Source organism: Rattus norvegicus, chromosome 1, assembly GCF_021556685.1.
Source record: "Rattus norvegicus strain SHRSP/BbbUtx chromosome 1, alternate assembly SHRSP_T2T, whole genome shotgun sequence".
Classification (NCBI taxonomy): Eukaryota; Metazoa; Chordata; class Mammalia; order Rodentia; family Muridae; genus Rattus; species Rattus norvegicus.
Window position 1 is genome coordinate 227,563,723 of NC_141534.1, and position 13,012 is coordinate 227,576,734.

The 13,012-nt window shown below is 41.1% G+C and overlaps 1 protein-coding gene across 3 annotated transcripts in view; it reads right to left on the reverse strand.

Annotated features, from left to right (window-relative positions):
* Pcsk5 (proprotein convertase subtilisin/kexin type 5) overlaps positions 1–13,012 on the reverse strand; it is a 431,011-nt gene that overhangs the window by 19,923 nt on the left and 398,076 nt on the right. For all 3 annotated transcript variants that reach the window (XM_087575048.1, XM_087575031.1, XM_087575011.1), the window contains 2 exons: positions 4,083–4,319; positions 2,120–2,347 (listed from right to left, as the gene is read on the reverse strand). In XM_087575048.1, coding sequence (XP_087431174.1) covers positions 2,120–2,347; positions 4,083–4,319 — 465 coding nt within the window. The remainder of the gene's footprint in view (positions 1–2,119; positions 2,348–4,082; positions 4,320–13,012) is intronic.

The window sequence follows — 13,012 nt, forward strand, 5'->3', positions numbered from 1 at the left end:
TAATCTACTACTAATTCTACTCTGATCAGATCCCGTGATTATGTTGGTCTAATATGTTTATGCTGGCATAATCTCCCCATGCCAATACTTTTCATTAAGCACAGCTATGAAGTCTCCCATTACCCACAAATTGTGTACTTGCAAGATTGAGAGATTAAGGTGTGACATCTTCAGGAGAGAGAGAAATATTAGTCTATCACAATCTTCCCCAAACTGTCTAGTTTATAAATTGCCTGTTTCTGGTGGTGTGGGGCAGGAATGAGTGAGAGATCTGGCCAGGGCAAATCCTGTGGCCAGCCTTTGGGAGGACTCTCTGTATCAAGGCTTTAATCTATTTTGCTTGAATTTGCTTTCAAGCTTAAGGGAAGACCTTCACTAATGAGATATCTTCCTCTCTGTAAGAAATTATCTGAGGAGACCCTAGATTAGTCATTACTAGAAAAGAGATCTGGTTGGATGGGCTATTTTTATGAGGAATATTTCTAGACAGGAAGTTAACCAACCTAAAACGGGCAAAGAAGACTGCGAAAGGCCAGAATGATAAGAATGTGTGATCTTGTACATAACACGGTACCAATATCATTGCTAATGATATCCTTCAAGAGGGGGAAATTGGCCAGCTATTTTGACCATGAATATCTCCCTCTCAGGTCTATTCTACTGGTTGGGAAAACAATGCCAATGCTTTCTGGGCTTCCTGGTATTAATCTCTTTTTAATTAATTGATTGGTTGATTATTTTTGAGACAGGGTCTCATGTAGACTGGCTTCTTATAAAGGTAGGGCTAGTCTTAAACTCCTGGCCCACCATATTCATCTCACATGCTGGGATTACAGGTACATGTAATGGTGTCAACTTATTCACCTTTTGGGTACAGAATTTTGCTATAAGTAGCCAAGACTGGCCTTGAACTTTAGATCCTCCTGTCTCAGCCTCTCTAGTACTAGGATTATAGGCATGTGCCATCATACCTAGTTAGGATGATTAATTAACCAACAAATACTGAATTAAGAGGCAATTATGGTAAAGGGCAGAATAGCTACATGTCCGAGGCATCTCTCCACAAGCTACTTATTACTTGGGAGTCAATGGAGAAACTGAGTTATCTTAAGGAAAGGATCTATCTTTATGAATATTACTGAGGCGAGGCAGGTGGATATCACATTACTCCAGACATAGCTCTCAGAGGATACAACCTACTCCATTTAGTTGAGATGCCACATTCACCATCTTGACATGGGGGAGACACTTACTAATTCAAAAGGAAGAATAGGGACTGAATTTTTCTCAAGTGTCCACAGCATAACATACAAGTGTGTTCCAGACGGAAGGCAAACACATGAAGACCTTTCCTTGGTTCTATCCTAAGGATGAGCTGGGACCATTTAATAGAACAGTATATTTTAAAAACATTTAGACTTACTTATTTTGTTTTATATGTATTAATATTTTTGCCTGAATATTTGTATGTGTACCACATGTATACTTGAACACTCAGAGATCAGAAGAGGACATCAGATCTCCTGGAGGTGGAATTACAATAGTTGTGAATCACTGTAGGTGCTGTGGATCAAACCTGAGTCTTCTGCAAGGGCAAGTGCTCTGAACCACTGGCCCATCGCTTCAGCCCCAGTGATAGTGTATTAAAGAATTATATGGACATACATTTATTAGAATTGACAATATTCTGCATAAATGTTCCTAGGCTATGAAACTATAGCAAAATGTTCATGGGAAAGAAATTGATATGTCGAACTTACTCCTCAATGTTTCAGAAAAGAGTAGATTGTAGGATTAGCAAAACTTGTACAGAGGGGGATGATGAAGGTCAGTAGTGGGTGAAGTGGGCAAAGGGCAGTGTATGGTGTTTCTTCTACCATCCCACTGTATCTGTTTTCATTAGATTTAACAATTTTTAAGACATGTAAAGACAGACAGACAGACAGACAGACACACACACACACACAGAGAGAGAGAGAGAGAGAGAGAGAGAGAGAGAGAGAGGGAGGGAGAGGGAGGGAGGGAGGGAGAGTCACACTGGGCATCAGGCAGCATGCTCAGCAGGTTCACAGAGGGAGAGACAACACAGCTGGCCTTGGGCATAAGTGTTACAACTTACTGAGAAGAAAAGTCTCTCTGGGGCAGGTATAGCACTGGTTCTCAGAAGGTCCTGAGCAGCGGGAGCACTTCCTGTGACATGGCTGGCACCTGTGGGAGCCCACATCCCAGTACTCAATGGCTGCACACTCCTTGGGTGCCGTGCAGACGTCCTGCACTACCGTGAAGCCTTCCCGGCAGGTCAGGCAGGTCCAAGCCGATGAGCAGATCAGGCAGGACTCAGGGCAATCTGTGGGCATGGAAGACAAGCAAGCAGAGGTGAGAGATGGGCAAGGCTGGAACATCCCTCTAGGAAATGAATTTCTTGCTCCTGGAGACTTCTAGAGTTCTGTGCCAAGGGTATGGGATCATGGTCACCCTACACTATGAGCAAAGTCACACATCAGTATGTGGCCTTTCTACCATTAGAGTTCCTGTTGCTATGGTCTTTCCATAATCTCCTAGAATACTTCTGTCTAATCACTAGTAAAGTAATTGTTAGAGTGTATTATAATTGTCCAATGGTAAAAGGCATCTTTGGTGTCTACTGCGAATGCACAGTGCCAGTGTGAGAGGACCTGCATACAATAGGGGCTTGCTTGACAGGTATGTTAGACAACCAATAGGTAACAGTTTACTATTAGAGCTTCTGGTAACTCCCTTCTACTTGGAATCCTTTTCTTGAAGACATGTGAAGATTTCTTCTTACATTGTTTGCTCCCTCCCTTCCTTAGTGGTATCTTACAAAAAAAAACCCCTCCCAATTTCAATTACTCTTTTCCCCATACTCACTTTGCTGTCTTACTTGTTTCTCTTGACTATCTGTCCTCAGCATCTTCCTTTCCAAATAGAATGTGAGCTCCGTGAGGACAGGGGTTCTGTGTGCAGTGCTCTCCAGGCCTGGGGCAGTACACAGCACACAGAAGATGCCCTCAACTTCCCTGGATGGATAGGCTTTACTGTTAGGATAACCATCACATTCTCTCTGCATCAGGGAATTAGGACCAAAGATGCTAAGCAACTCAGCTAGAAGATAATAGAATTAGCCAGGTACAGTGGCACACATTTGTAACTCTACCCCTTGGGAGTTTAAGGCAAGATGGGGGATAGTTTAAGGCCAGCCTATGTGGCATAGGAAGATTCCATCTGGAGGTTGGGGGAGACAGGACAGCATGGGAATCTAGATCCTTAACAAATGCTCTTGCCAGTTCCTACCCAGGAGCTCATGGAAGATGGTAATCCATTCCAGGGCTTTAGAAAAACCTGTCTTCTAGAATGCTTTGCTCTTTTTTTAGAAGTCCCCTCATAATGGACAATTTGTTTTTCTGTTTTCCTGGCAACTAAAAAGAGATTAAGGAAGATAAATACCCAGTTAAAAATCAAGGCGCCGATGGAGTTGCAGATCCTATCTCTTTTCTTGTTTTATTATTTTATGCGGTGCTAAGAGTAGAGTGCAGGATCTAGGTTAGGCTAGGCAAAGCCTTTACTACTATGCAGCTCTCCAGTTCCATCAGTCTCCTTCTGGAACATGTAGTTACAGAAGTGACAAATGGAAGATGAACGGGGACTTAGGCTAGGAAAAGCTGAAGAGAAGGATGGCAATCATAAGGAAAGGAGAGAGGTAGGGAGGAAGTCCCCTATAGGATCTTTTACTAAGTGCATGAACTCATTGGTGGTTCAAACCCCCAAGGACAGGCTTTAAAAGCTCACCTGCTCTTGGAAACACTTACGTGGAGAATTGTTTTTGATAGGCATGTGCCATTAGTAGGGTCATGTAATCTGTAACTAGCCAGATTCACATGCTCAAAGCTTATGAATGACATATTTTAAAAATGAACTCTCATTCAAAAATCCATTTCCTTGAACAGGAAAGTTAAGAACATTTTGAGACCTGTGGTTGGAGACTATGGCAGTCCTAGAGCATGTTTTGTGTGGACAGGCTTCCCAGTCCTCTTTGCTAACTCAAACAGCTCAGAAATCCTTACCTCTGCATTCATCATTCACTTCGTCTTTGTAGGTTCCCTTAGGGCACTCATCCAAACACAGTCCATTGTGGAGAACCTTGGAAGTATCAGCACAGGCCTTACAGTCATCTTCCTTGGGACCATTGCACCCCAGACAGTTTTTATGGCAGGGGACACACTGGCGCATGTCAGGATAGAAGTTCTTGGGACAGGAATGATGGCACATGTCATTGTATAGAAAGAAATCAGGCATGCACTCTGAGGGAAGGAGAAAGTAGAAGGTTATTGTCAGGAATTGGTCAGAAGAAGTCATCACTCTTGTGGTGGGCTAGCTCACTTCTCAGTTCTCTAAACCTTTTGACCTAGGCTGACATTTGCCCCTCCCCATTCACCGGACCAAATTCCACCAAAGACCTCAGTGTAAAACCAGAAACACTGGAACTGCTAGAAGAAAATGGGTAGGTTCAGATATAGGTTCAGGAAAAAACTTTCAGAATAGGACTTCATTTGCACAGGAATTAAGGCCAACAACTGACAACAATTGAACAAGTGGTTCTTCCTAAAATTAAAACACTTTGGTATATTAAAAGAAGTCATAAATTGAGTGAGGAGGAAGCCTACAGAGTAGGAAGGAATCTTTGGCAGAGGATTAATATCCAGAATATACCAAGGGTTCAAAAAAATCAAGAGAACAAGTGACACATTAAAAAATGTACTATAGATCTGAACAGAGAATTCTTAAAAGAAGAACTGAAAATGGCTAAGAAATACTTTTTTAAAAATTTTTTTCTGTTTTTTTATTTTTATTTTTATTTTTTATCTTTATTTTTTTTTACAGAGAATAAAGCATGGTTTCTTTTTTTATTTATTTATTTTATTTATTTAATACTTAATAATAATTCTTTGGTTTCTGGGCAAACATCCCCCTCCCCCCTCCCCTTCCTTATGGGTGTTCCCCTCCCCATCCTCCCCCCATTGCCGCCCTCCCCCCAACAGTCTAGTTCACTGGGGGTTCAGTCTTAGCAGGACCCAGGGCTTCCCCTTCCACTGGTGCTCTTACTAGGATATTCATTGCTACCTATGAGGTCAGAGTCCAGGGTCAGTCCATGTATAGTCTGTAGGTAGTGGCTTAGTCCCTGGAAGCTCTGGTTGCTTGGCATTGTTGTACATATGGGGTCTCGAGCCCCTTCAAGCTCTTCCAGTTCTTTCTCTGATTCCTTCAACGGGGGTCCTATTCTCAGTTCAGTGGTTTGCTGCTGGCATTCACCTCTGTATTTGCTGTATTCTGGCTGTGTCTCTCAGGAGCGATCTACATCCGGCTCCTGTCGGTCTGCACTTCTTTGCTTCATCCATCTTGTCTAATTGGGTGGCTGTATATGTATGGGCCACATGTGGGGCAGGCTCTGAATGGGAGTTCCTTCAGTCTCTGTTTTAATATTTGCCTCTCTCTTCCATGCCAAGGGTATTCTTGTTCCCCTTTTAGAGAAGGAGTGAAGCATTCACATTTTGATCATCCGTCTTGAGTTTCATTTGTTCTAGGTATCTAGGGTAATTCAAGCATTTGGGCTAATAGCCACTTATCAGTGAGTGCATACCATGTATGTCTTTCTGTGATTGGGTTAGCTCACTCAGGATGATATTTTCCAGTTCCAACCATTTGCCTACGAATTTCATAAAGCCATTGTTTTTTGATAGCTGAGTAATATTCCATTGTGTAGATGTACCACATTTTCTGTATCCATTCCTCTGTTGAAGGGCATCTGGGTTCTTTCCAGCTTCTGGCTATTATAAATAAGGCTGTGATGAACATATTGGAGCACGTGTCTTTTTTATATGTTGGGGCGTCTTTTGGGTATATACCCAAGAGATGTATAGCTGGATCCTCAGGCAGTTCAATGTCCAATTTTCTGAGGAACCTCCAGACTGATTTCCAGAATGGTTGTACCAGTCAGCAATCCCACCAACAATGGAGGAGTGTTCCTCTTTCCCTGCATCCTCGCCAGCATCTGCTGTCACCTGAGTTTTTGATCTTAGCCATTCTCACTGGTGTGAGGTGAAATCTCAGGGTTGTTTTGATTTGCATTTCCCTTATGACTAAAGATGTTGAACATTTCTTTAGGTGTTTCTCAGCCATTCGGCATTCCTCAGCTGGGAATTCTTTGTTTAGCTCTGAACCCCATTTTTTAATAGGGTTATTTGTTTCCCTGCGGTCTAACTTCTTCAGTTCTTTGTATATTTTGGATATAAGGCCTCTATCTGTTGTAGGATTGGTAAAGATCTTTTCCCAATCTGTTGGTTGTCGATTTGTCCTAACCACAGTGTCCTTTGCCTTACAGAAGCTTTGCAGTTTTATGAGATCCCATTTGTCAATTCTTGATCTTAGAGCATAAGCCATTGGTGTTTCGTTCAGGAAATTTTCTCCAGTGCCCATGTGTTCGAGATGCTTCCCCACTTTTTCTTCTATTAGTTTGAGTGTATCTGGTTTGATGTGGAGGTCCTTGATCCACTTGGGCTTAAGCTTTGTACAGGGTGATAAGCATGGATCGATCTGCATTCTTCTACATGTTGACCTCCAGTTGAACCAGCACCATTTGCTGAAAATGCTATCTTTTTTCCATTGGATGGTTTTGGCTCCTTTGTCAAAAATCAAGTGACCATAGGTGTGTGGGTTCATTTCTGGGTCTTCAATTCTATTCCATTTGTCTATCTGTCTGTCTCTGTACCAATACCATGCAGTTTTTATCACTATTGCTCTGTAATACTGCTTGAGTTCAGGGATAGTGATTCCCCCTGAAGTCCTTTTATTGTTGAGGATAGTTTTAGCTATCCTGGGTTTTTTGTTATTCCAGATGAATTTGCAAATTGTTCTGTCTAACTCTTTGAAGAATTGGATTGGTATTTTCATGGGGATTGCATTGAATCTGTAGATCGCTTTTGGTAAAATGGCCATTTTTACTATATTAATCCTGCCAATCCATGAGCATGGGAGATCTTTCCATCTTCTGAGGTCTTCTTCAATTTCTTTCTTCAGTGTCTTGAAGTTCTTATTGTACAGATCTTTTACTTGCTTGGTTAAAGTCACACCGAGGTACTTTATATTATTTGGGTCTATTATAAAGGGTGTCGTTTCCCTAATTTCTTTCTCGGCTTGTTTCTCTTTTGTGTAGAGGAAGGCTACTGATTTATTTGAGTTAATTTTATACCCAGCCACTTTGCTGAAGTTGTTTATCAGCTTTAGTAGTTCTCTGGTGGAACTTTTGGGATCACTTAAATAAACTATCATATCATCTGCAAATAGTGATATTTTGACTTCTTCTTTTCCGATCTGTATCCCCTTGACCTCCTTTTGTTGTCTGATTGCTCTGGCTAGAACTTCAAGAACTATATTGAATAAGTAGGGAGAGAGTGGGCAGCCTTGTCTAGTCCCTGATTTTAGTGGGATTGCTTCAAGTTTCTCTCCATTTAGTTTAATGTTAGCAACTGGTTTGCTGTATATGGCTTTTACTATGTTTAGGTATGGGCCTTGAATTCCTATTCTTTCCAGGACTTTTATCATGAAGGGGTGTTGAATTTTGTCAAATGCTTTCTCAGCATCTAATGAAATGATCATGTGGTTTTGTTCTTTCAGTTTGTTTATATAATGGATCACGTTGATGGTTTTCCGTATATTAAACCATCCCTGCATGCCTGGGATGAAGCCTACTTGATCATCGTGGATGATTGTTTTGATGTGCTCTTGGATTCGGTTTGCCAGAATTTTATTGAGTATTTTTGCGTCAATATTCATAAGGGAAATTGGTCTGAAGTTCTCTTTCTTTGTTGGGTCTTTGTGTGGTTTAGGTATAAGAGTAATTGTGGCTTCATAGAAGGTATTCGGTAGTGATCCATCTGTTTCAATTTTGTGGAATAGTTTGGATAATATTGGTATGAGGTCTTCTATGAAGGTTTGATAGAATTCTGCACTAAACCCGTCTGGACCTGGGCTCTTTTTGGTTGGGAGACCTTTAATGACTGCTTCTATTTCCTTAGGAGTTATGGGGTTGTTTAACTGGTTTATCTGTTCCTGATTTAACTTCGGTACCTGATATTTGTCTAGGAAATTGTCCATTTCCTGTAGATTTTCAAGTTTTGTTGAATATAGGCTTTTATAGTAAGATCTGATGATTTTTTGAATTTCCTCTGAATCTGTAGTTATGTCTCCCTTTTCATTTCTGATTTTGTTAATTTGGACACACTCTCTGGGTCCTCTCGTTAGTCTGGCTAAGGGTTTATCTATCTTGTTGATTTTCTCAAAGAACCAACTTTTGGTTCTGTTGATTCTTTCTATGGTCCTTTTTGTTTCTACTTGGTTGATTTCAGCTCTGAGTTTGATTATTTCCTGCCTTCTACTCCTCCTGGGTGTATTTGCTTCTTTTTGCTCTAGAGCTTTTAGGTGTGCTGTCAAGCTGCTGACATATGCTCTTTCCTGTTTCTTTCTGCAGGCACCCAGCGCCATGAGTTTTCCTCTTAGCACAGCTTTCATTTTGTCCCATAAGTTTGGGTATGTTGTACCTTCATTTTCATTAAATTCTAAAAAGTTTTTAATTTCTTTTTTATTTCTTCCTTGACTAGGTTATCATTGAGTAGAGCATTGTTCAATTTCCACGTATATGTGGGCATTCTTCCCTTATTGTTATTGAAGACCAGTTTTAGGCCGTGGTGGTCTGATAGCACGCATGGGATTATTTCTATCTTTCTGTACCTGTTGAGTCCCGTTTTTTGACCAACTATATGGTCAATTTTGGAGAAAGTACCATGAGGAGCTGAGAAGAAGGTATATCCTTTTGCTTTAGATAGAATGTTCTATAAATATCTGTTAAGTCCATTTGGCTCATGACTTCTCTTAGTCTGTCTATGTCTCTGTTTAATTTCTGTTTCCATGATCTGTCCATTGATGAGAGTGGGGTGTTGAAATCTCCCACTATTATTGTGTGAGGTGCAATGTGTGTTTTGAGCTTTAGTAAGGTTTCTTTTACGTATGTAGGTGCCCTTGTATTTGGGGCATAGATATTTAGGATTGAGAGTTCATCTTGGTGGATTTTTCCTTTGATGAATATGAAGTGTCCTTCCTTATCTTTTTTGATGACTTTTAGTTGGAAATTGATTTTATTTGATATTAGAATGGCTACTCCAGCTTGCTTCTTCTGACCATTTGCTTGGAAAGTTGTTTTCCAGCCTTTCACTCTGAGGTAGTGTCTGTCTTTGTCTCTGAGGTGTGTTTCCTGTAGGCAGCAGAATGCAGGGTCCTCATTGCATATCCAGTTTGTTAATCTATGTCTTTTTATTGGGGAGTTGAGGCCATTGATGTTGAGAGATATTAAGGAATAGTGAATATTGCTTCCTGTTATATTCATATTTGGATGTGAGGTTATGTCTGTGTGCTTCTCTTTGTTTTGTTGACAAGACGATTAGTTTCTTGCTTCTTCTAGGGTATAGCTTGCCTCCTTATGTTGGGCTTTACCGTTTATTATCCGTTGTAGTGCTGGATTTGTAGAAAGATATTGTGTAAATTTGGTTTTGTCATGGAATATCTTGGTTTCTCCATCTATGTTAATTGAGAGTTTTGCAGGATACAGTAACCTGGGCTGGCATTTGTGTTCTCTTAGGGTCTGTATGACATCTGTCCAGGATCTTCTGGCCTTCATAGTTTCTGGCGAAAAGTCTGGTGTGATTCTGATAGGTCTGCCTTTATATGTTACTTGACCTTTTTCCCTTACTGCTTTTAATATTCTTTCTTTATTTTGTGCGTTTGGTGTTTTGAGTATTATGTGACGGGAGGTGTTTCTTTTCTGGTCCAATCTATTTGGAGTTCTGTAGGCTTCTTGTATGCCTATGGGTATCTCTTACTTTAGGTTAGGGAAGTTTTCTTCTATGATTTTGTTGAAGATATTTACTGGTCCTTTGAGCTGGGAGTCTTCACTCTCTTCTATACCTATTATCCTTAGGTTTGATCTTCTCATTGAGTCCTGGATTTCCTGTATGTTTTGGACCAGTAGCTTTTTCTGCTTTATATTATCTTTGACAGTTGAGTCAATGATTTCTATGGAATCTTCTGCTCCTGAGATTCTCTCTTCCATCTCTTGTATTCTGTTGGTGAAGCTTGTATCTACAGCTCCTTGTCTTTTCTTTTGATTTTCTATGTCCAGGGTTGTTTCCATGTGTTCTTTCTTGATTGCTTCTATTTCCATTTTTAATTCCTTCAACTGTTTGATTGTGTTTTCCTGGAATTCTTTCAGGGATTTTTGTGTCTTCTCTCTATGGGTTTCTACTTGTTTATTTATGTTTTCCTGGAATTCTTTCAGGCATTTTTGCGATTCCTCTCTGTAGGCTTCTACTTGTTCTCTAAGGGAGTTCTCCACATCTTTCTTGAAGTCCTCCAGCATCATGATCAAATACGATTTTGAAACTAGATCTTGGTTTTCTGGTGTGTTTGGATATTCCATGTTTATTTTGGTGGGAGAATTGGGCTCCGATGATGCCATGTAGTCTTGGTTTCTGTTGCTTGGGTTCCTGCGCTTGCCTCTCACCATCAGATTATCTCTAGTGTTACTTTGTTCTGCTATTTCTGACAGTGGCTAGACTGTCCTATAAGCCTGTGTGTCAGGAGTGCTGTAGACCTGTTTTCCTGTTTTCTTTCAGCCAGTTATGGGGACAGAGTGTTCTGCTTTCGGGCGTGTAGTTTTTCCTCTCTACAGGTCTTCAGCTGTTCCTGTGGGCCTGTGTCTTGAGTTCACCAGGCAGGTCACTTGCGGCAGAAAAGTTGGTCTTACCTGTGGTCCCGAGGCTCAAGTTTGCTCACGGGGTGCTGCCCAGGAGCTCTCCGTGGTGGCAGCAACCGGGAAGATATGCGCCGCCCTTTCTGGGAGCTTCCGTGCACTAGGGTTCCAGATGGCGTTTGGTGTTTTCCTCTGGCGTCAGAGATGTGTGTGCAGAGTGCCGTCTCTTCTGGTTTCCCAGGCGTGTCTGCCTCTCTGTCCGTTTAGCTCTCCCTCCCACGGGATTTGGGTGCAGAGAACTGTTTATCCGGTCTGTTTCCTTCAGGTTCCGGCGGTGTCTCAGGCGCAGGGGTCCTGCCGCTCCTGGGCCCTCCCCTACGGGAACCCAGAGGCCTTATACAGTTGCTTCTTGGGCCAGGGATGTGGGCAGGGGTGGGCAGTGTTGGTGGTCTCTTCCGCTCTGCAGCCTCAGGAGTGCCCACCTGACTAGGCAGTGAGGTCTCTCTCCCACGGGGTTTGGGAGCAGAGAGCTGCTGCGGGCCGGGATCCTGTTGATTCTTTCTATGGTCCTTTTTGTTTCTACTTGGTTGATTTCAGCTCTGAGTTTGATTATTCTACTTCTACTCCTCCTGGGTGTATTTGCTTCTTTTTGTTCTAGAACTTTTAGGTGTGCTGTCAAGCTGCTGCCATATGCTCTCTCCTGTTTCTTTCTGCAGGCACTCAGAGCTATGAGTTTTCCTCTTAGCACAGCTTTCATTTTGTCCCATAAGTTTGGGTATGTTGTACCTTCATTTTCATTAAATTCTAAAAAGCCTTTAATTTCTTTCTTTATTTCTTCCTTGACCAGGTTATCATTGAGTAGAGCATTGTTCAACTTCCATGTATATGTCGTTCTTCCCTTATTGTTATTGAAGACTAGCTTTAGCCTGTGGTGGTCTGATAGGACGCATGGGATTATTTCTATCTTTCTGTATCTGTTGAGGCCTGTTTTATGACCAATTATATGGTCAATTTTGGAGAAAGTACCATGAGGTGGTGAGAAGAATGTATATCCTTTTGCTTTAGGATAGAATGTTCTGTAAATATCTGTTAAGTCCATTTGGTTCATGACTTCTCTTAATCTGTCTATGTCTCTTTAATTTCTGTTTCCATGATCTGTCCATTGATGAGAGTGGGGTGTTGAAATCTCCTACTATTATTGTGTGAGGTGCAATGTGTGTTTTGAGCTTTAGTAAGGTTTCTTTTATGTATGTAGGTACCCTTGTATTTGGAGCATAGATATTTAGGATTGAGAGTTCATCTTGGTGGATTTTTCCTTTGATGAATATGAAGTGTCCTTCCTTGTCTTTTTTGATGACTTTTAGTTGAAAATCAATTTTATTCAATATTAGAATGGCTACTCCAGCTTGCTTCTTCTGACCATTTGCTTGGAAAGTTGTTTTCCAGCCTTTCACTCTGAGGTAGTGTCTGTCTTTGTCTCTGAGGTGTGTTTCCTGTAGGCAGCAGAATGCAGGGTCCTCATTGCGTATCCAGTTTGTTAATCTATGTCTTTTTATTGGGGAGTTGAGGCCATTGATGTTGAGAGATATTAAGGAATAGTGAATATTGCTTCCTGTTATATTCATATTTGGATATGAGATTATGTCTGTGTGCTTTTCTTCTCTTTGTTTTGTTTCCAAGATGATTAGTTTTTTGCTTTTTCTAGGGTGTAGCTTGCCTCCTTATGTTGGGCTTTACCATTTATTATCCTTTGTAGTGCTGGATTTGTAGAAAGATATTGTGTAAATTTGGTTTTGTCATGGAATATCTTGGTTTCTCCATCTATGTTAATTGAGAGTTTTGCAGGATACAGTAACCTGGGCTGGCATTTGTGTTCTCTTAGGGTCTGTATGACATCTGTCCAGGATCTTCTGGCTTTCATAATCTCTGGCGAGAAGTCTGGTGTGATTCTGATAGGTCTGCCTTCATATGTTACTTGACCTTTTTCCCCTTACTGCTTTTAATATTCTTTCTTTATTTTGTGCATTTGGTGTTTTGACTATTATGTGACAGGAGGAGTTTCTTTTGTGGTCCAATCTATTTGGGGTTCTATAGGCTTGTTGTATGTTTATGGGCATCTCTTTCTTTAGGTTAGGGAAGTTTTCTTCTATGATTTTGTTGAAGATATTTACTGGTCCTTTGAGCTGGAAGTCTTCA